General features: G+C 41.2%; 2 protein-coding genes across 2 annotated transcripts; one reads left to right on the top strand and one right to left on the bottom strand.

Annotated features, from left to right (window-relative positions):
• Window positions 1–15,416: 15,416 nt before the first annotated feature.
• Window positions 15,417–17,852, top strand: msx3 (muscle segment homeobox 3). Its single transcript, XM_041947858.1, has 2 exons — window positions 15,417–15,869; window positions 16,284–17,852. The coding sequence occupies exons 1-2, from the start codon at window positions 15,512–15,514 to the stop codon at window positions 16,688–16,690; spliced, it is 765 nt and encodes a 254-aa protein (XP_041803792.1). The 5' UTR covers window positions 15,417–15,511; the 3' UTR covers window positions 16,691–17,852.
• Window positions 17,853–18,317: 465 nt separating this feature from the next.
• On the bottom strand, window positions 18,318–21,304 carry znf511 (zinc finger protein 511). The gene is made up of 6 exons (XM_041947943.1): window positions 21,066–21,304; window positions 20,861–20,934; window positions 19,767–19,968; window positions 19,476–19,600; window positions 18,787–19,056; window positions 18,318–18,507 (listed from the first exon to the last, which is right to left on the bottom strand). The coding sequence occupies exons 1-6, from the start codon at window positions 21,219–21,221 to the stop codon at window positions 18,435–18,437; spliced, it is 900 nt and encodes a 299-aa protein (XP_041803877.1). The 5' UTR covers window positions 21,222–21,304; the 3' UTR covers window positions 18,318–18,434.
• Between the last annotated feature and the right edge of the window lie 991 nt (window positions 21,305–22,295).

Raw genomic sequence — 22,295 nt, 5'->3', positions numbered from 1 at the left:
GCCATTACGCTGCTATGACAGCGTGTCTCAACCATGGAAATATTATATTAAGACACAATAATGAGAGGGAAAGCTCAGGTGGTCTCTCTCTCTCACACACAGGCACATAAACATACCGTACGCCCTTATCCTCCCTCAATCACACCCCTCATAAACTCAGTAAACATGTGGGAGCTGTTAAAGTAAGTTTAATGGCTATTTACTGTGTTTTGGACGCTTCTCATTAAACACTTTTTCCACTAGAGGAGAACTAATGTTTTGGAAAACTCTGTTAAATGAGACACACATCATGCCAACACTTGGCACATGTGGCTCATTAATTAAGTGAACTGCCCTCTGCAGGATAATCCGGGGAACTGCAGAAACTTGACTCCTGACACACACCCACAAGAGTCACACATATTGCTTTGTCTGTTATTCATTTTTAGTTGCAAATATTAAACGTGCAGTAACTGATTTTTTTGGCCACTCTGGGACAGTGGAAACAAACTGTGAACACTGACAAATCATCACCTTTTAGGTTGATATTATGAACTTGTGGGCAAACAGTCCCCCACGTACATCCAGCAAACACTAGCATTTGAAGCCATGTTTCTGGCCACCTGAAGTTCAATATTCACTATTAACTATTCTTGTAGCTCTGTTTTTGGTCTCCACCCAACTCCTTACCGAAATCTGGCTTTAGTTGCTAAATATTCCACTATATGAGTCACTAAAGTTGTCTATCTGCTGTTCAGCACTGGGCCAGCACATTTTCCACTGAAAACAGCTGCTCACTGTAACTGAAAATGACGCTAGCGGTGACAGTTAACCAAAAAAGGAAAACCAGAACACCAAAACAAAGAGATCAAACTCGCCAAGTCATGTGATCCATTGTTAACATAAAAACATTGATTACAGCCAATTTCACTTTAAGATATAGAGAAGAAAAATGCTACAAATATTTTTTTATTCAGCGTTTTCTAACATCTGAGAATAGTGATGGTTTATGCAAGAGGGGAAAAAGAAGGCCTTGAGGGTGGAGTACATCAAACAAGACAGAAAGAGAAACAACTTCAGCCTCCCCCCGCTCCTCTGCCTCCACCTTCTCCCCCTCCTGCTCCAGTCACTGAATGCCTCCTCACTGGAGTCCACTGCGGCCCTGGATGCCAGCTGGAGTACCCCTAACCTTTAACCTCTGACCCCCAGCACCACAGAATTCATCACAGAGCCGTCAGCTCAGCGGGCTCAGCGGGGAGCACATCCTGTGAAGCACCGTCACGGCGACAGAGGGGAGTGACAGTAGTGAGCACAGGTGTTAACAGTGAGTACAGGTGTTACAAATGTTCTTTACACTATCTGCACTGCTGCCCCTTCCCTTGATATTCACAGCACATTGTACCCGTAAGATCTCAGAAATCCTCTCAGAGTCTGTCACGCTCTGAATTTGTGTCTGTGTATGTTTGCATGTCATGGTCCCATCTGTCCTGATGCTCCTGGGTTAAAGAGAGGATCCTGCTGTTCCTTGATGGAAAGCTGCCTGCAACAGAGAGATCCGGTTACAAGAGTGCAGCGCTTTCATCCTTATTAAAGAAACATGTGCCTGCTCTGTGCAGTTATGTCGGCAGATGAAACTTTTTAGCCTCTCCTCTGTTTTTTTTTTTCCTCAATACAAATAAGGATATTACACAGATATGATCAGTTGACGTTCATACACTTCATACACTCTATTGTAAAAAACCCTCCCTGCAAGCTCAGCCTATGAGAATATATAAAGATTATATATAATGAAAGACTGTTACTTCTATCTAAGGGAATGCGCCTCATGTTTCCACTTTGTGCATCTTAATACTTAAAATAGTTGGTTTCTTTGTTACACAGTGAGAGGATAATTACAGACCCCCTGGTGCCAAAGAATGACAAATCCAGCTGATTTAATTAAAATAATCACTTAATCTTTGGTCTTCATCATCTATCCGCAGCTAATTGGAGCAGCGCTTCTAGGGTTATTCTCATGTGCAGGCCTGGTATCTCAGCAATGCTCATTCCCACCACAGAGGGACCAAATTGTCCTAAACTCTCAACCTCCTCAAAAATCTAAGCATATAAAGTAGATTTTCCAGCACCTTACGACTCAAAATTTTGGGAGGTTTAGGCGAGAGGGAAAATGATAAATAGCATCATATAGAATGTAATGACAACTACGATAAAAACAATTATCTGTTTTATATTTAAAACACACAGAAAAACAATTATCATGAGGCTCCTGATGTCAGGATGGAGACAAGAGGAGGACTTATAGATTTTGCTGTAAATGTTTAACCTCCTATGATGCTGGTCGGCTATTCCAAATACAGAATTGTTTTATATTTTCTAATCAAAATTAATGTTTTCCAACAGTATTATGTGAATTGCAAGGAGATATGAATGCAATGATAAATAAGATTGTTAACTAGAAATTCTAATTTAATGTGATTAAAAAGTGATCTAGGACTTTATGTGATGTCGCCAAACTCTATTTAATTGTGTTTTGATGGGTAAATATAAGGTGACTGTTGTGAACATTCAAGGTTGTATTGCTCCTGTTTTAATCCAAAAACCTCCAAACAAAAAAAAACAGTAAAAAGACACAGTATATATAGTATATGAGATGTCTCAACCATCTTATAAACTGCCTCCTTATATCAACCAGTATTATTTCCAGTATGTAATAAATACTTACAATGCCTATTAGCCCCTTTGTATAATTTGTTTTGTGTGCTTCTATGTTCAGTAACTGCGCTGCGTCAAAATGACAAATTGTAATCAGATTTGAAGAATCCTGTTACATGTAATGCATCGTTCATCAGCTGCAGCTACTATAACAACCTCCATTTATGCCAGATTGCAAAGTTGCTCATTACACATCATTCAACGCCACATAAACTATCCTCGGCACAGTCAGAGGATGTGAGTCAGACCTCCAAATCCACTCCACTAACAGACTTTCATTTCTCGAAGATGACTGTGCCTCTTAGATGTCTATCTCTGTAGTTTGTAGCCACCATACAGCTACTGTGCTCCCTGACCTCATCTCCCAGACCCCTGCTTTGTTCCCACGCTGTGGCCTGTGGAAAGTCTGGCTCCAACCTTTTCAAACCATAATTACATACCTGCAGAACGTAGACAACAGCGGAGGGAAGAGAGACACAGCATGAAAGGGAAAGGGGTCACCATTACTGATACGTGATAACTTGCTGTTGCATCTAATTTATGTTACAGGACAGCACTGAAAATAAGCCTTTTCAATGCATTGCTTATTGGTGTTTTGCCAAACTAAAGGTCCAGTGATAAGATTATTGCTGTAGGACATGTTTGCATAATGTGGATGAAAACAACTACAGATACTATACAGCCATATGGTTCAGAGATAGAAGACACGCTGCAGTGATGTTTACACAGTTGAGAATAAGATTGTGGAAGTCAAACTAACATATGAAGATTAGCAAGTACAATTTAATTATAATACCTGTCATTTGGGCACTGACAAATGAAAATCACACATTAAATGAAAGTTATTTTATTTCTGCTGCATAATATGGTGTGGTTTGAAATTTCTCAGGGCTCAATTAGCCTTTTAGTGATATGAACGGTGACTCATTGCTCTAATCACTGTTAAATTAGGTGTTTTCAAGCTCTCATGTTATGCAATGTGACAATAAAGCACAATATGCAAATGTAAATGATCTACCAGAAAGTCCAAGGTGTTCCTCTCAATCAAATTTTAATGAGAAGCAGGTTTGGCAGGAAAGAATGTTGTTGTTCAAAGGTGTGTGTCACTGCTTAGTGTAAGACATTAAGTCTGAGAGTAGTATTCACTCTCTGCTGTCTTGGTTTCTTTATCACTTGTAATGAGATGTGATGATGTGCAGAAAATCTGAGATTGAGTACTCAAAGGTGCATAGAGCAGAGTTAATAGAATGTTGCAGTTCACATCAGCAAAAGTCACAACTGTAAATTCAATAAAACAAACCTGGCACGCCTCTGTGCTCACGGTATTTTCAGCAGGAGCTACTTGGCGTGGAAGGCACCGGACTGAATACTGGATTTATTTCAGGATCTACTCAAACAGCGAAGAGAGTTAATATTGCACCAGGAGAGATTAAACTCAAAAGTTACAGCATTCTTTGCAAATTAAACACAGTAATGATGCCCACTGTGTCCTCTCCAAACAAGCCAACACAACATGAATCTAACTAAAGAGGGTTACTATTACATTATTGGTTTACATAGCCCTGTGAACTTATCCCTGAGGAAAGATGCTTGCCAGAAAAGGATTTTACTAATGTCACTAAACACTCCCAGCTGGCCTGACTGCAGGAAATGCTTCTTTCTTCTCAAAACCTCAGAGCAAACAGTACATGAAGCGTGGCGCATTCATGAGTATGTCTGTCTTCAGAACTTGTGTTGAACTGTCTGTCCTGGATTTCATAGCATTTAAGGTCCTCCAAGCCTGCGGTCATAGCCTGTCTCTGTTAGTCTGCTCAGCCCCTGAGAGCCCCCATTCACCACTTGACCTTTCAAAAATGGTCGACGAACTTCAGGAGGAAAAACGATTCCCGGTCTGAGAAGGTGTGAGGAACGCCAGATCAGCGAGGATTGATTCCATAATGATGGCAACAACCGCCATATGGTCAGCCACACGGTGACTGTGGGTCTAATAGACATTCGAGCAGGCTTTGGTCTCAGGCTTGTGAAAGCAGTTTAGCAAAGAGGTAAACAGCCCCGGGCCAGCAATAATAGAGTGGAACTGATTAGAGGAGGAGAAGGAAGGAGGGAGAGAGGAAGAGAAGAGAGGAAAAATGAGACAGGGACTGATAGCATCTTCTTACCCAACTTAATTATATTAGACAACTAAAGGCTCCATAATCTCTCAGACGAATGTGTGTTTAAAATCCCATGTGAATGTAAACCATAACAAAAGAATGTGCTGAAATATTTCTGTATTTTGGATCCGGGGCGGGTCACATGGGAATAAAATGTAAATTACAATCATTGACATTCATTTTAAAAGGAACTTTACTAAAGTATTCATAATCACATGGTAAAATCTAACCTTAAACTTATGTTATTAAGTCACAGGCTAAGTATTTTACCAGAACAAAATATCGCAAGCTTTTAACGAGATATATGTGTTCACGCATTTAGGTTTAATGCTGAAATAGGGCTGTGACTTTTTCAAAAAAATCTATTCATCAAACAAATGCAAACTAACACATAATTCATTCTAATTAATTAGAACATGACCCATGGAGCCTGTCCTAAAACACCTTGTGGCTTTGATCATTAAAGAATGGGGTGAGACATATTCGCTGCAGGGACACTGAAAGACCTAAATGACAAAAAAGCGCTTGATAAGAAGCTGAACCACTTTCATGGAATGCTGCTGCTAGTCCAACAGCCACACCAACGGTTTGCATCTTCAAAGATATTTTCATCGTGGCAGCCTGGGATAGGAACACCTCCGCCCTGGGCAAAACCAGTGTTTAATTCCAGTATTTCAACAAACTGTGCCGAGCTTTTCAAAAACAGATCGAAAATCTGTAGAACATGACCTCTTCCGTCAGATGGTGCTACACGGCAGCTGCAAAGTCAGCAAACAGACAAACATTTGTGCCGCGACCACGCTCCATCACTCAAATATTATATCTTTTTTCAACTTTTAACTCAATTTAAACAGAAAGGGCCATATTTTGGTACAAATTTAGTTTCATTCATTTCGATGTAAGAACAATTTTGCCCATGTCACTCTGTGATTCAGTCACATGTTTTCAAAGCAAATTGACTGTGAAGATTCTCAGTCATCCAGCTCATTGTTACCCGAGGAGGATTGAATTAAGGGCAACTGGACTCTTATCCAAGGGGATTTTCAGTCCTACACTGACCGTAATAACGACAGCACAGAGGTTAAATTCCCGGGACTCCCCACAGATCAGCTAGAACTGAAGAAGCCCCCTGCATGACACATTTTCAGGGCACTTGATTTTAACCCTCCTTGGATTTGCAAAGCAATCCTCAGAGAGAAAAGTTCAACAAACTTACCCAGCAGCAGATTGTATCTTTACATTCATTTTTTGTTATCTCACAGACGTCTACTTTCTTTCTTTTTAAATTCAATATTTCACAGAACAACTGGATAAAACATATGTTCCATCGGAGAAGAAAAGCACAGCAGAGTGCTCGAACAAACGTTTTACCATTCTTGGCGAACAGAAGACATCTGAAAGACAATATATTTTAATGTACAATTTGCAGCTGGATAACAGGTAAGCAGCAATCTTTTGATTTTTCCCCTAAAGTGTGTGTAGGGAGCAGTAAGTGACCAAATCGCAGAGTAACAAGGTCTCAAATGGGTCAAAAGAACCATTGTCGATTTGCACCCTGTCCTAATTTGAAGGCAGAGATTCAGAGATCCAGGTTGTGAAACTGTATTTCTGTTTTTTGCTCTAGTTTGACAGGATATGGACATGCTGCAATTACGAACAAAGAGAGAAGATAACCCTCTTTTCCTTTCTGTCACTGCTCCTGTCTATCCACACACGTTTAAACCCTTTCTCCATCTCTCATCCCCTCCCTCCCCCTATCTCTCCGCTGCCAACTCTTCGTATGTCAGTGAAAGCTGTTGTTAATAAAAGTTAAAAAGCAAACTATGAAAAGGAGGTGAGAGGGAGCAGAGGGAGGCGCATTCTTTCCTGGCTGCACTGGAAGAATTTTGCCGGAGCGAAAGGGAGTTCCAGCGGTCTGGGACGGGAGTGCAGGGGAGGGGGGAGGAGAGAGAGGAGGTGTGGATAGGAGCTGAGTGTCACCCCCGTCACCCCAGGACAAGGAAGAAAACATTTTGTTTCGTCAGGTTTCAAAGGCGCAGCAATTACATGTGGGACGCAGGATGACAGGACATCCCTGGACTGCAACACCAGAGCTAAAAAAAAAATGTTGAGGGGAAAGAACCACGCCTTCAAAAACTTAACAGGGGGAACTCATCCTCTCCTCTCTTCTCTCATCACCTCTCCTCGACATGGCTATAAGCAACACTAAAGCAGCACTCCAATGGCTCATCTCCATCTTCTCTGTGTCCAGAGAAGGCGGCCATTGTGTGCCCGTTCCTCTCTCCCCAAGTCAGTTTCCTATTGAGGCTCTGAAAGGGCCTTTGAGGGGCCCTGTTTTGGCTGTGCAGCTCACCTGCAGAGGCGAAACTATGGGTCTATTCTAAGGCCCAGCAGCTGCCAGGGCAGAGAGGCTGGCACCCAGTGGGAGAGAGAATAGCGGCCGCAGAGCCTTTCAATATGAAGCCACTTAGTAACAGAAGGCATGTGCCAAGCCTGCAAAGCCAGAATGAAGAGTCACCCTTTGGAGTTCACTAAATATTAGAAAACTCATCTCCTCTTCGCTCCATTTCTCCCTTATTCACTATGCCCTATCTTCGTCTGTCTGTTTGTCATCCAGCCTCCCTGTTTATGGAATCATAATCCATGGATAGCAGGACACAGAGAGATAATGGACTGCAAAATATACGGTAAAGAGATTTAGGTCAGGAGGATGGAGGTAAATAAGGTTTTTGACAAACGCAGATCAACAGGTAAGATGGTAGAGGGGAGAACAAGAACCATGCTAACGGTTTCTTCATACATGTTCAACAGTGATCGGCGAACTCATTGTCGTGCGACCGATCGAGCCGTGATACTGCTGTGAGGATCTCAGTGTCTGCGGGCCTGTGAAGAAGCCTTCACAACACAAAGCCCCTTTTCTGTCAGAAGGAGAGCTCCCACACTGGCGCTAATTTACGATGCCCTCACAGCAATTTCCACAGTCAGAGAAGTTCAATTGTGTTTTCCAGCTCATTAAGCATCAGCACAACAAAGCTTTCATCTTCTCCTTCATCCACTTCATCCCCCTCTTCTCTCCCTCCGCCCGTCTTCCTCGCCTTGTCCGACTGTCCGCTAATCTGCCTCTGTTTGCAAGCGTCCAATCTAAAAAGATTAAGTAGTACAGACAAAATGGGCTTCCTTATTCGAACAATTTTCCCTCTCCCTATGTTTAATTCTGTTCCTGCCCGGTTTTGTGTTTTGGTTTGTTTAAAGCACGGCCCCAAGTCTGAAGGTTTCCCTCATGGAGGCGTAGGGAGAATTTAATGGTTGTTTATTCAGGGGCCTCTGCTGTGCCCTCCCATCTCTTTCAGAGCTCCATGAGACGACGTGGAGGCTATTGTAAACTCAGAAGAATCAACTCAGCATATTTGTTCAGGTTGTCACTGCACTGAGATCACAGGCGCACACTCACGTTCTCACACAAACACAGGTTAGTTCCCAGGTTAGTTTAGTTCCCTAAATATATTTTAATGAAATTTTGCATAGAATCTGTATTCGAATATGAGACAGTTGAAGTACTGAATTTGTCAGAGCAGCGGGCGTGTGACCAGAACATCATACTGGCTCAAAATCTGCATGAGGGGAAGCAAATGCAATGGGTCATTCCCACCATCTAAAGCTAGCACAAAAATGCCCCAAAGCAAGGCATGTAACCCCAATTTGTTCCGGCTTCTGCTCTTCTGTGGCCAACATTATCAGAGCCTCGAGTACATGATGGTACCATAATTCTTTGACATTATCCACTTGCATTTTTTGAAGTCAGTGTGAGTCACAAGCTCTGAGGAAATATGCATCAGAAATGAGTCCCCTCTGAAACTTTGTGTCACACTGCTTTAGATACAGTAGATCCAAACAAGTCGTTCTCTCAACATCTAAGTCATTTGCACTGAATACAATCTGCATTAAAGATGTATTTACACGCTCAATAAGACACACACAAGGTCTCTTAAATGTCAAATGAAATATGGTGTTTTGCTCTTGTGGACAAAAAGATAAGTCATCTTGTATTTAATATCTCGTATAACCGTGTTTAGTTTTGCAAACAAGAGAACTAAGGAGGACTAGAGCATTGGGGATTATAAGGGTTATAATGAGATTTACAAAAAAAGGGAAATATGATCAAACATTAACAGATGGTGCTTTTATCTGCATCCAGAAGTAGTTTGACATTTTGAGAAATATGCTTATTCCCTTTCTTTCTGACAGCGGAATAAGCTCAATACTGCTCTCATATGTTAAATATGAAGCCAGAGCCAGTAGATTCCAGTTTAGCTTAGCACAATGACTGCACAGAGGGGAAACAGCTAGCCTGGCTGTCCAAAGGTAACAAAATCAATTGACCAGCACCTCCAAAGCTCTCTAAGTTATAGTCAGGCTAGCTGTTTTCCCCCCATTTCCAGTCTGTGTGCTATGCAAAGCTAACCAGCTGCTGGCCCAGCCCTGTATTGCATGTGACCTATATGACTGCACAGAGTGTAATCAATCAGCTCATCTAGCTCCCAGCATGAAAGCACATAAGCATATTTAAAATGTCAAATTCTCCCTTCAAGTTGTTCCTTGCCAACTGCTTTTCTTTTACTTTCTTTTTTTTACTAATCCGCTCATTGTTCGACATATGTGATACAGGGTTTGATATAGTCCCAACAACATGAGACAGCAAACATAACGGTATTGATTGTTAATATTTAACACAAGAAAACTAAAATTTGAGTCATAACTGCTCAGACTCAACTTTAACGTTGTTAACATTGTTATCTATTTTTCAGCTCCAGGATACATTTTAGTTTTGGATATTGCGCCAGGATATATTGTACCACATCTAATTATTAGTCTCCTTTTGAAAGAGGTATGACGTTAAAATTAAGAAACGAGTCTGATAACTTTTTTTCAACTCTGTGTACCAGTCCTCTCCTAACAGGTGCTGCTGTGTGATTGGTCACGGGTTAAATTGTCACAGCATGTTGCAGTGCAGCTGCCATCACTTGAGTCAATTTTAATATTGTTGGGAAATGTTTAACCTCATTTGCAAATAGTCAATCAGCAACAGCTGTCTGACACAAATCAGCGCACCATTCTCAGCTTCCAGTGGCCAACACCGAACTGTGTTCAGTGCCGTCTCCCACTGTGCTGCGGTCTGACTTCATTCTGCAATTCACTGAGAGGCAAAGGCAGAAACTGATGCTGTGGCTGAGATGTTAGTGTGAGGTTTAATTCAATGGGGGACAGGAACTGACCAGGAAGTGAAACAGATACGAAGTAGACCGAGAGTGAAGAAGATAATACTGTATGTATTATACGTTGTGGTAACATTCTCCAGTCAATTCATTTGACCACAAAATGGCTACAAATACTGCAAGGTCTCAGTGTCCCACAGTGAACCACTGGAATGCTGCTCTCATTATACTCACAGACTTTTTCAGTAGTTCATAGTTGAGCTTCTCTATATTTTAAGACTCAGACGCTGCATGGGGAGAGTTGTACCTCTGAATGTGTGAGTCTCAGGTTTCTCTTACTTCCATTCGCCCTGTGATATCCCATGCTCCTCTGCTGTCATCGCCCTCATACTAACAACGCCTACGTCTGCTATCATGGCCAGACATTAAAGAGCCTATGATAATTTGACATGCCTCGTCTCTGTTCGTGGGTCATTCTCTAACATCATCATCATCGTTGTCATTATCATCACTGAGTGCGGGCTGCCGTCTGAGTTCCCCCCTGCTGTCAGCGCCGTCACTGAGCTCACCCCAACCCCTGGCTCGCTCCGGGCCCAGAGAGGGTGTCCGGTTCCCTTTGTCCCCCTCTGTTCCTCCCAGATCACAACAATACAGCTACAATATCTCTGTGTTCACCTGTTAGCACCTGGCACCGCCGAGTGCCTGTCAGCCAACCACTCTGCTCGTCTCTGTCAGACGCCATGTGGAACGCGCCTTGCTGTCACCAAATCCAATATCCTATATACAAAACATGCACAGGCATAATAACCAGCTCGCTGCTTGCCTGTCAACGCTTTCCCCTGGCCGCCGACTCATGTTAACATATACAGGATAAATGAAAAGTACTTAACCAATCAACAACCCATCGGGTAATTACAAAGGTCTCAAGCATTATCTGCCAAGTGAGTCCGCAGTGTGTCCTCCTCAAGAAGGAAATGACTGAGATATCATCCTCACAACAAATTTGTAAAACAAACAGCCTTAGCTTATGCTGCTGTGAACATTTATATTCATTAATATTCTGTTTTGAATTTTTTTTCCCCCAGCCAGCTTCAAACTGTTGACATTGTAATTTTGAGGCATGCTCTGTACAGCAACCAGGGCGCTCTGACACACCGGCCAGTACGCGTCAAGCAAAGTATTAACTGATGCTTAAATGGCTTCTGAAACCCCCTCCACAAATCTTTCTGATGCTGGAGTCGTACGACTTTTAGTAACTTTCCGAATCCAACCATTCACTTCTTCCATTCTTCAGACAAGTACTTCCATCACTGTGCAGTACGGCCTGGTATTCCCATTTGTATGATTATTGTGAGTACTTTGCTCCTTCCACAAAACAGCACCCAATCAATGCACATATTGGCTGTAATGAGTAACAGCAACAAAATGCTCAGACAGAACATGTCCGTAAAACATGCCATCGAATCACATCTGAAGGCATAAGTGCTGCACTGAAAGGCCGCGGTTTCAGACACTATTCAACCGTCCAACAAGCACTTCGGTTGAAGCATAGATGTTCTGCCTTTAGTCACTCTCCGTAAAGCTTTCCGCCTCGTTTTACTATGTGACACCATGAGAAGTGTTCTCAGATGATATCTGAGGCTCCGCACCACCTGACACCGGGTGGAAGACTTAAATACGAAGGAGAAAATTTAAGCATATGTATACGGTCACCGGGTCATATCTGACCTTTCTCAGCGTTGACAGGTTAGATTTGACCGTGAGCGGGCACACAGAGAGAGTAGCAGCTCACATGTCACAATGTGCTGACGGTGGGAAAGATGAAACAACTAATCAAAGCCGACATGTTGTTGCAGTTCCCTTCAAGCTCAGATCAGATAAGGAGAAACATCACTGGGAAGACCTCAGGCCCTCCACATCCTCTTTGGCATGATTGGCATGACTGGGCCTGATTGAAACTGAGCTGGAGCCAAGTCAGCCTGTATGCTTGACTTTATTATTCCAGTAATTAATGTAACACGTACATCAATCACAGCGATTTACAGTGCGAGTGCGGCAAACATGGTGCCGCGCATACTGTAAGGCATAATTGGTGCTTATTAGGTAGCTTCGCCAAAATAAATAGTCAACGATCCCAGTTTATCTCCCGGAAGCGGTTATAGCAGAATTAGCTTAAGCTTTGCTCATACTGAAGTATTTTAAGACACTGTGCGTCCTTTATTCTGCTATATAACACAATCATCATGTGATGGCAGGAAATGAACAGAAAAGGTCACAGAGTTAACATTCCTCAATGATGGCATAATGATATGCAAATTAGGTTCAGGGGTTGTAAATTTTGAGTTGTGGGCTGAAGTCACATGACCTGAAATCAAGTCTGGCTGAAATCATTTTACTTGGATTGTGTGTAAAATGAGGATGAGACAGGATAGCTTTGCTTCTTTTCAAAACATAATGTGCCATTAGAATGTGAAGATATATTTTATTTGGACATTAAAGTGGTAGTGAACTCTATAATATTTACAATTTAGCCTGGAGTGGTGACTGGACACTAATGTAATTTACATTTGGATGTGAGACTTGACTTGTTACTTGTGTTTCAAGATGAGAGACTAATTTAAGGACACAAGAAAAGCTGAATTGCTTACATTTCTGCATGACATGGAGCGAGTCAGAAATGTGATACTTGTCTGTACGGCAATCACCACTTCATTCTGTCCTTGAAGAGTCATACAGAGTGTGATTTATTGTAAATGTCGGCATGGAAAGGAAAGTTTGTGACCTCACATCCATTGACATTTTGACATACCGATGTTGGCAGGTCCACTCAGACACAGGATAATGTTCTGTTATGCTTCACCAGGCAGGCCTCCCGTCTCTTTTAAAACGATACACTTTGACCACAAAGTTCCCCGCTGTGTGTTTCATAAATGTTTATCCCACATGACTCCAGCCCCCTCCCCAAAGTTTGCTTAGGATAGCTGTAAGGCCGGCCAACTCTCACGAAAGAGAAAGATTTAAAAATGAAACATATAAAGCCTGCTTCAACATGTTTGGTTCGAGAGCAGAACTCCTTTAGAAACCACAATTACCTCCTTAAACGATTGCCCACTTCGGCAAGCCAGTAATGTTCAGAGGTGTGTGTAAATTTGTGTGTGCGTGACATTAGTTGACTGGTTGATGGCAATTTAAGCTCAAATTGTGAGGGAAAGGTCTCAATATATTTCCAGTACCACCAACAGGGTTAGTTTAAAAGTAATCTGGACATTACTTACAAACAAATACCTGCAAAACTAATGACATTCCCATCATTCTTAACTGTACTTCATCTTTATTACTAACTAGTAAAGGCTAGCATTGTAACAATCAAACAATAATGTTTTTTTTTTTAAAAATAGATAAATAAATTACATGGATGGGAGACAAATAGGTTCAAACATCCAAAACGTATTTTTATGTTTCAGAGTTCAATGAATGTAGCTGGCTGTGGCCAAGCACTGCATTAATGTGTGTCGGTGGTTCTATGAAAACTCCTTGTCATTTCAAAATAATGACAGATTGCCAATAATTTATCTGTTTTTCACATTTTATCCAAAAATATTGAAAAATAATCCATAGAGAGAAATGACAGCAATATTTTGTTGTCCAAAAACTGTAGTGCAGCTACTGTGCTATAGATAATTTCATTTCTCAAACCAAAACAGCCATTGTTGACTTTTCTGGCATGTGCGTGCAACTCATAGAGAAGCAGGAAATATCATTTACTTATTCATTATAAAACAATGGAAGAGAAACAAAACATTACAGACAGCCCTACATCCCTTTTCAAACACTAGGAGAGTGAGAGTGGTAATATTCACAGTAAGTAGAGGAGAATGTAATGTTGTAGGGCACTAAATTACAGTCATTGAAAGCTTGTACGGTTACCCAGCGATCTATCACTGTCACATAGAAAAGGGGGGGGGGGGGGCAGACAGGCGCCAGGCGCAGCAGGATCAAAGCAGAAATGTACCTCGGGGAGAGAAACAGTTAACTCCATTTAACCAATTGTCCTACAGACATAAAGTCAGTGTGCTGCTGCAGGCCTAACAACAGTTCCCATAAGATAGAAAAAGTCTCACATATTGGGTTTCACTGAAAATGATTTGACTTGAGTTGAAGAGCAGCAAAACAAGACCAATTTGGATGGGCCTCTCCAATGGGCCTCTTCAACATTAGTTGTGGTTTTACTGTCTCTCAAAGGGATTATAGACAATGAACACAGTAGGTTGAAATATAGGCAATACACAGCCATAGATAATTTGATTACAGCCCACAAGATAGAAATTTATAGTGATAATAACTCTTGAGAGTATAAAAAGTGTTGTAAATCACAGAATAGATTGCCTTACTGCTTTAATGAAACGCGGTGATAAACTACTGTCAACATATTCTTAACCACAACTTCTCAGAGGAGGCCCTACAAAAAGTAATGGCATGATAGTTTCATCAAAGTGACAAAAAAAATTAGACTTGTAAACCTTTATTTATCTGGTGTTGGGTTTTTCCTTAACTAGCTCCAAACACAACATATGTGTTGTCTGATCAGCTCAGGCTGTGTACCTGATTAATGGAACTTCATATTCACTCTCCTTCACTCTCCTTTTAGCTTTGCTTCGGTCTACACCAACTCCTGAGGGAAATAATCTAGTTCTTTAGCTGCTAAATGTTCACCAGCTAGATGCTCATATTCATATGAATGTTTTCAGTACTGTATTATCGCATGAAAATAAGAACTGTCATTTTTTGCTACCTTAGAATGAATCTACAGAAGGATTGGGTTCTTTTCCATGATGGCCACCATGTTGCACCACCATGTTTCCACAGTAGCCAATAATATAGAGCAAACACTGGCTCTAGAGTCTAGTGTTTTTTTCACGTTTTACAGCCACTGCAGGTTATTCAGACCAAGCAAAGACGTTTGTGCATTGAAATTGATACTTTTAGCATTTGCGCAGTGGTGGATTTTTCTTGCCATTTTAAGTGTGCACAAATAAAACCCATTGATGCAAGCGCATCAGTACTGCAGGTGAAGGTGGCGCTCATGTAGGAGCCCACAGCTGTGGGGTTACTTTGGAGACTCAGAATTCCGCGCTCCGCCCCTGATCTGAGGTTTACATCTGTCAAGGCACCACAGGCGCATGAACTGGACCACAACGCTGTCATTACAAGCATGGCCTATCAGAGACTGCTTTAGCAGAGTCACGTGGAAACATCGACAGCCTGATAGGCAGGCGGCAAGATGAAAGAGGAACTTGTGGCACTTCACTGAAGGAGAGGCAAGTCCGCGCGTAAAAACTGAAGTTTACCACGCAGCTGCGCAACATCAGGGGAAGCTGGGCAATAACACAGATTCCTTCGAGACAACACGAAAACAAAAACAGCAACGGAGAGAGCGGCAGGAAAATTGGTTGTATGGCACCTCAGTCGTGCGTAATGAATCCTGCACAGGGATCGCCGCCCTCGGCCGCTCCGGGGGAGACCTCTCCAGAGGACCGAGCCGTTGGTGGCATGGGAACTGACGAGCTGGACCTGTCATCTGTCAGAAAATGCAAAAAAAGTTTAGATCTGCCTTTCAGTGTGGAATCCCTCATATCAGACAGGACGCCGGACAGGAGCCTCCACTCCCCCCAGCCTGGTTCAGGCTGCGTCCGGCCGGAGGAGACCGAGTGTGCGTCACTGAGGGGACTTTATCGGTCCAAACAAGAGGCGGTGGACCTCAGCGACAGGGAGACGACCCCCTGGAGTCAGGCTCCGTGCGCATCCCCTCCAAGTGAGTGTAGGATACTGTTTCTTAACCCTTACTCTAGAAACGTACTATCTTTCTACAATCCAGCCTCTGGAAATCTCCAGAGAACCTTGCACGACAGTGAAAGTACAAAATGTGTCATCCCTTGAGTTTGTTAAGCGTACAGCGTACTGCTGAGGAAATGATCTCATCCCTTAAAAGATCTAGAGATGGAGAGGGATTTTGAAACTTGGAGATGTGGTTATGGCCGCAATAAAAACTCTGCTACCATGGCCTAAGTAATCTGTGTTTGATATTTCCCCGACTTAGCTTTTTTCCATGCATGATGTACAATTCAACAGCAGCAAAGCAAGTAGCTTTAATACATTAATACTTTAGTCGTCATATCGATGACATATTCTCTATTCCAATGATGTAACTTTCTAAATATACTTCCAGGACTCCCCAGCCCGACAGCATGCAATCTACGGAAACACAAGAACAACAGGAAACCCAGAACTCCCTTTACAACCTCTCAGCTGCTTTCTCTGGAGAGGAAGTTCCGCCAGAAACAGTACCTCTCCATCGCGGAGAGAGCGGAGTTCTCCAACTCCCTCAGCCTCACAGAGACCCAGGTCAAGATCTGGTTTCAGAACCGCAGGGCCAAGGCCAAGAGACTGCAGGAGGCCGAGCTGGAGAAGCTCAAGTTGGCCGCGAAGCCGCTGCTGCCGGCCTTCGCCTTTCCCTTCCCGCTGAGCGCACCCATGGGCGCGCCGTCCCTCTACGGGGCCCTGAACGGACCGCGGCCTGCCTTACCTGTCCCGGGACTATTCAGTGGACCATATGGGATGTACTACTTGTCTTAACCTTCGCTAACTTTGAACTGCATCGTTGGGAAAGCCGCCTTAAGAATAATGCCTTCATACAGCAAATAACAAACACTGCAAAAATGTCCATCTTATGGGTCAATACGTCTGAAATCTTATATTAAATAAATCTTTTCTGTTATAGTGAAAAATCTAATCGTGAAAGAAGAAGAATTTTCACACAAATATAAACAATTTGGCTTAATTTTAAAACAGTGGGTTAGAAAAGGAATGAAATATTTTCAATTGTCAGTATTAATACAGCATTATAAAAGATTTACTTTAGAGTAATTTATTTGTTAACATGGTCATTTTTGCAGTGTATTTAGTAAAACCCTTTTTAAGTGACTGGCTTTGGATTAAATTTTCAGATTCTCTATGTATTGTAAGCTTTTCTATTCCAACAGAGGTATTCCGTAACTTACATACTTCAGTCCAAGTCATTTTAACCCTGCAAGATGACATGAAAATTTAAAGGCCTGTAGCTTTTTAAAGCAATAACTCATGGTGAAAATGTCTGACCGTTACAGGGTGCAGGTTTAAATTTTAGGGTGTAGGGAACACTAAAGAGCATCCACATCCATTTAGGCTCCCGACAAGGCTGAAAACCTGAAGCTGATGGCAGAAGGAAAAAGTTACCAAACAAGTCTGATTGGTATTTTGTACCTAAAATTAGGATTAGAAGCTGTAAAGAGTTTATCTCATGCTTCAGACTATGAAGTGCTCATTTGTGCCTTTTGTTGTGATGAAATCAAATGATATAAAAACTGTTCTAAAAGTTTTCATCTTCAAAACTACTTTTACTTACTTTCTTCATGCAAAGAATGAACCATGAGCTCTTTCAAGGTGAATTTACTTTTACAATATCTAAACCACACAATTTGTTTGTTTCTAACATCTTAATTTTCTCAGTTTGAAAAATACAATCAACTCTGAAATAATCCTGCTTTCCTGTAATTTTGAAATTGTATTTTTTTCATTACCTCAAATGGAGAAGTTTTTTGCACAGATGTTCAAAGAGCTCTTAAAGGTCTATGACAATAGTTTCATTTCTAAATGTAAATGAAAGTCATCAACTATTTTTGCAGGCTCTCTCAAAATGCTAAACATGACCAACAGACTCACATCGGTCATTAATGTACAGTGTATTTTATATCTGATGGGTGAAAAGGTGTTTTGTACAATTATTAAAATCTATTATGTAAATTCTGACATTTCTCTCATTTTTCTTTTATCAAAATTTTCCAATGGACTTCAACAACTTCCATATCTGTTTTGTTTATTGTAATGTAAACATCGCCTTGACCTGTACTGCATCAGTTCTTTAAAAGCACAACACACGCAGTTTGGCTTTTTAAGCCAAACTTTCCATCAGTATAACAGAAGCCAACACCATCCTATATGGTGTACTTTTTTCTTTTAGAAACTCATAGAAAAATAGTTTATTATAAAGACAAATATTAACTGTAATACTCAGTGCAGTTAGTCCCGACTGTTGACGGGCTGGATGTCACCACAGGGAAGAGAAGTGAGATGGCCGCCTTGTTTCAGAAAAAAAAAAAAAAAAAACTTACACAACAGATATTCTTCATCACCTGAACAAATGTCTGTGCAATTTTTTTTTCAGAAAAAAAACCCACTTTATTTCAAGTCAAGGACACATTTGACAGTAAATACTTTCAGTTATAAGACAAGAGTATAAGGTTGTACATCTTAAAAAAACAGAAAGCTCTATTCTGGTGTTTCATTTCCTCCTACCCCGGCGTCCTCTGAAGCCTCGAACGGAGCCATGACCGAAGCACACGGTTGTCGGGACCCTGAGAGACAAGAACATGGTTCTTATTTTGTATCTCAGATTGTACTAACCAGAATAAGGATGTAACATACATTTTAATTACAGTATATAATGTTGCACATAAATAAACAACCACAGTTTCCTTAACCCGGACTTAACTATATAATTGCACAAGTTCTACCATATGAAGATCATAATTATTTCTTATGGCTGAAAAAAATTTCAAAATGGCCAACTTAGTACAGGGCTAAAGCAGCCTGTGATATTCAGAGCCTTGCAGCAGACTTCTTTAAAGACTAACCTGTAGGAGTACCGTGGTTTTAGTGGCTCGGCGCTTGTATTCCCAGAACTGTGAACTGCAGCAGAAAGATCTGCGTGCTCCTCGGTAGAGGCAGAATTTGCCATGCGAGCAGCTTCGTTCTTGGACACATGCATCTCCATGGATTCCCTGTGCTCGGGCTGGTCGGACAACTCATCACACATAACCTCACACACACCCTCGGACTCACACACATCATCCACTACCTCCATGGCTGCATCTTTCGGCTGCTGTCTCTTCATCTCTCTGATTCTGTTAACAAAGAGATGATATTAGAAATACAAGAACAAGGGTTTTTTGTTTTTTTTTTTAAAAAAAGCAATGATTCAAGCCATTTTACTGATTGTACAGTCAGAGAAATTATACAAAACATATGTATTTAATACAATTCACACTTTTACTTAAGTCTTTACAAGAAATTGACCAAAAATTACACACTGGTTTCAGTAAAACAGCGAAGAGAATCTCATTCTATAACTTTCCTTATTATGTTATGTTAACAAAAGAAAATGAAATAGTCGAGGGACACTACAAACATTGCTTCAACTCTACAAGAATTGGTCAAAATCCTGCGTATATTAACAAACGTGGCCCTCCTAGACCAGTATCTAATATTTCTACTGATGTTTTGCTGCCATCTAGTGGACAACATATAATAAGCACAATCTTACCCTTTGTCCTTTTTGGTTTTGTCAAATCTGAAGTCTGGAGGATACCTGTGGATTCTTATTAAATGATCTTTCCTGTGTTTACTAGTCCTGAACTTTTGTCCACAGCCCTCCACCAAACACTGGTACTGAAAAATGCAAAGGAAGTGTTCTTTAAGTGTTCTTTCATGTTTGAAATATTTCACTTTACACACAGATTTTGGTTCATAGCTTACAAGGGTGAATATCAAATATAATACAATAGAGATGTCATGGGAAAGCAAGGACACAAGGTCTGAAGCCTTTTTCACTTACCATATCTTGCCTCTGAGCGAGGATAATGAAGAGAGAGTCGTGCCACTCCTGAATGTGAATGTCTAGGAGTCGAGCACTTGGCAGGGAGCGACGGCAGGAGCAGCACACATGTCTGTGCAGGGAGTTGTAGTGGTGCTCATACTCCTCCAAAGTGATGAAGACTGCACTGCAGCCAGATATGTGACAGGCAAATTCTGACACACTGAGATAGAGGAGGAGGAGGAGGAAGGTGTAAAATGTTGTTGTTTGGTGGGTTTTTTTTTCCCTATTGCTGGAGATAACTGGTCAAGTATAGATGTTGGGTTGCCACAACTACATGTCTAGCAGAGTTGTGATATAATCCAAATAATAATGATAATAATAACTATTACCTAATAGATGTTTTTAACAATTTTACAAAGTGCTTTACAAAAGAAAAATTAAAACCAGAAAAGGCAGATAAAATGAGAAAAAGGCGAATGCCAAGGACATGAGCACAGAGGAAGTAAAGACAATACAATGAATAAGATCAAATAAATGGGAAAAATAAAAACATGTATCAAACGTTTTAAAACGCCTTTCCAAAAAGTTTTAAAAAGTGATTTAAAAGAAGCTCGAGTCTAGTTGTGATTGAGTTCAGTAAGCAGAGAGTTCCTCTGATAGGAAAATCTGACCATGCTGAGTCACAAACTGTGACTAACCTGCAGGGCTCCATGCTTGGATCTTATTGCTCAGGAGGACACATACCAGGTCAATAAATCAGAAAAGAATTTAGGAGAAAGGCAGTTTAAGGCCTTGAAAATAAGAAACTAATTTTTGAAAACAATTTAAAATCTAACTTTCTTCAGTTTTTATTAGTTAAAATGTTTCAGTGTAAATGTTTAGTATTTGTGTTTTAACCACATTTATTTTAGGTATTTGTTTTTGGTTAATGTATGCATGCGTGTGTGTGTGTGTGTGTGTGTGTGTGTGTGTGATATTAATGTTCTTTGCTCGTCTGTAATGTACATAATGTTCCCTGGAATGAAATGGGCTAACTTTCCATTGCTCAAGTTTTATTTGTTGCTAGTTAGCTAGCTAGCTAGCAGTCCACAAGCATAATTTGACTTTCATACCTGAGTGTGGGCTTGTCGTCTGCGTCTGAGACGTACAGGTCTTGGAGATACATGTGTCTGTGAATGTCCCCATCCTGCAAACAGCATTTACATGCAGAATGTTATGGTAGATAGGCAGGTTAGCTAACTATATCGCGATCGTTATCCAAGTGCTTCATCAGAACAGGCAACTGTCAGGCGGTTCATCTTGCGGTTGCTACGTTACCTCGAACAGCTCGTGGTCCTTGTGCAGGTGGATGAGCAGCGGGGTGTAGTTGAACGGGTTTCCCTCCTCAGCTTCACTCTGCCCCAGCTCCTGTCGGACAGTGTTCATCAGTTTTTGACCCTCTGTTGGAAGTCGGACCGGTTCCGGCTGCAGCATCGCTGACACGCGTTTTCATGCTCTTTTGACACTTTTCAAAGTTATGAAGCCAAACTGCCGCGGACAGCCGTCTGTTTTGGTTGTTGTTGTCGTCGCGGAATGACGACGTCATCAAAAAAACAAACTGGTGCGTTGCCGCCACCAACTGGCCAGACTCAACATGGGGAAAGTTACATCCACTCCAGGCAGTCTTAAAAAGCGCATTACGGTAAACTATGAATATATCTCAACAAATATGCGTATAATGACATTATCACAGACACAAAGGGAACAAGAGGTGCGGATGAGCTGGCAGTGTCCCGCAGCTCGTTTATTTTTGGTGTGTTTTTGACAAAAATAACATTAAAACCTGTGTAAACATGCCAGAATTCACAGCAGTCATCATTATTATTATTATTATTATTATTACTTTCATATGTCGTACAGCAAAAACACAAGCTAAGTTTTGTAAGCAACTCAATCTAATCTTTCTGTTTACGGCGGTAACTGACGTCGCTGTTGACCGACTCTGACTGCTGCGCCATTTCACCAATAGATGGCGACAAAGGCCACTAAGGGGCTTTGCATGCTCCGCTGTCAGTTTAAGTGGATGACTAATTGACTGTGGTTACTAAACACCTTTTAATAAAAAAGGAGTTTCCCATAATCCAATTCTGTTCATCTGCCCGGTAAAATCTGTCTACATGTAGCTGTACTTTAGTGTTAATGTATCTTACATCTGTTATGGAAAGGTATGTGTAAGTTATGAGTGGTAAATGAGAAATCTAGACTATTGTTTAGATTGTGAAAGTTTCAAATAATCCCATAGCCTCATATCAACTAGTGAGAATAATCACGATGGAGGGAAAAGTGAAGCACTTTTTTAATAAGATAAACTAAATTACCCTTTGCACAGTTTCTAAGCAATAGTTATCGCAGCGTTTTGTTGTTTTTTTTTAATCTCCGTAAAAAACATGTCTGCAGTTTAATTATGTACTCAGTATCTCACACAATTCATATTTATTTAGTGAAAAACAAAGTTGAACTTTTTGCGGCTCGCTTTGCGACTCATGTGGTCTCTCAGCCTCACATGGT

Source organism: Chelmon rostratus, chromosome 11 (genome assembly GCF_017976325.1).
Source record: "Chelmon rostratus isolate fCheRos1 chromosome 11, fCheRos1.pri, whole genome shotgun sequence".
NCBI lineage: Eukaryota > Metazoa > Chordata > Actinopteri > Chaetodontiformes > Chaetodontidae > Chelmon > Chelmon rostratus.
Note: the sequence above shows the minus strand (reverse complement) of the source record. Positions and strands in the feature narration are given on the sequence as shown.

Bases quoted from the DNA above. Each gene is read 5' to 3' on its own strand.
- msx3 (XM_041947858.1), top strand. From the start codon at position 15,512: ATGGCACCTCAGTCGTGCGTAATGAATCCTGCACAGGGATCGCCGCCC. The intron at 15,870-16,283 runs GTGAGTGTAGGA...ATATACTTCCAG, and splicing joins TCCGTGCGCATCCCCTCCAA to GACTCCCCAGCCCGACAGCA.
- znf511 (XM_041947943.1), bottom strand. From the start codon at position 21,221: ATGCTGCAGCCGGAACCGGTCCGACTTCCAACAGAGGGTCAAAAACTG. The intron at 20,935-21,065 runs GTAACGTAGCAA...TGCTGTTTGCAG, and splicing joins AGGACCACGAGCTGTTCGAG to GATGGGGACATTCACAGACA. The intron at 18,508-18,786 runs GTTAGTCTTTAA...CTTGTCTCTCAG, and splicing joins AAACCACGGTACTCCTACAG to GGTCCCGACAACCGTGTGCT.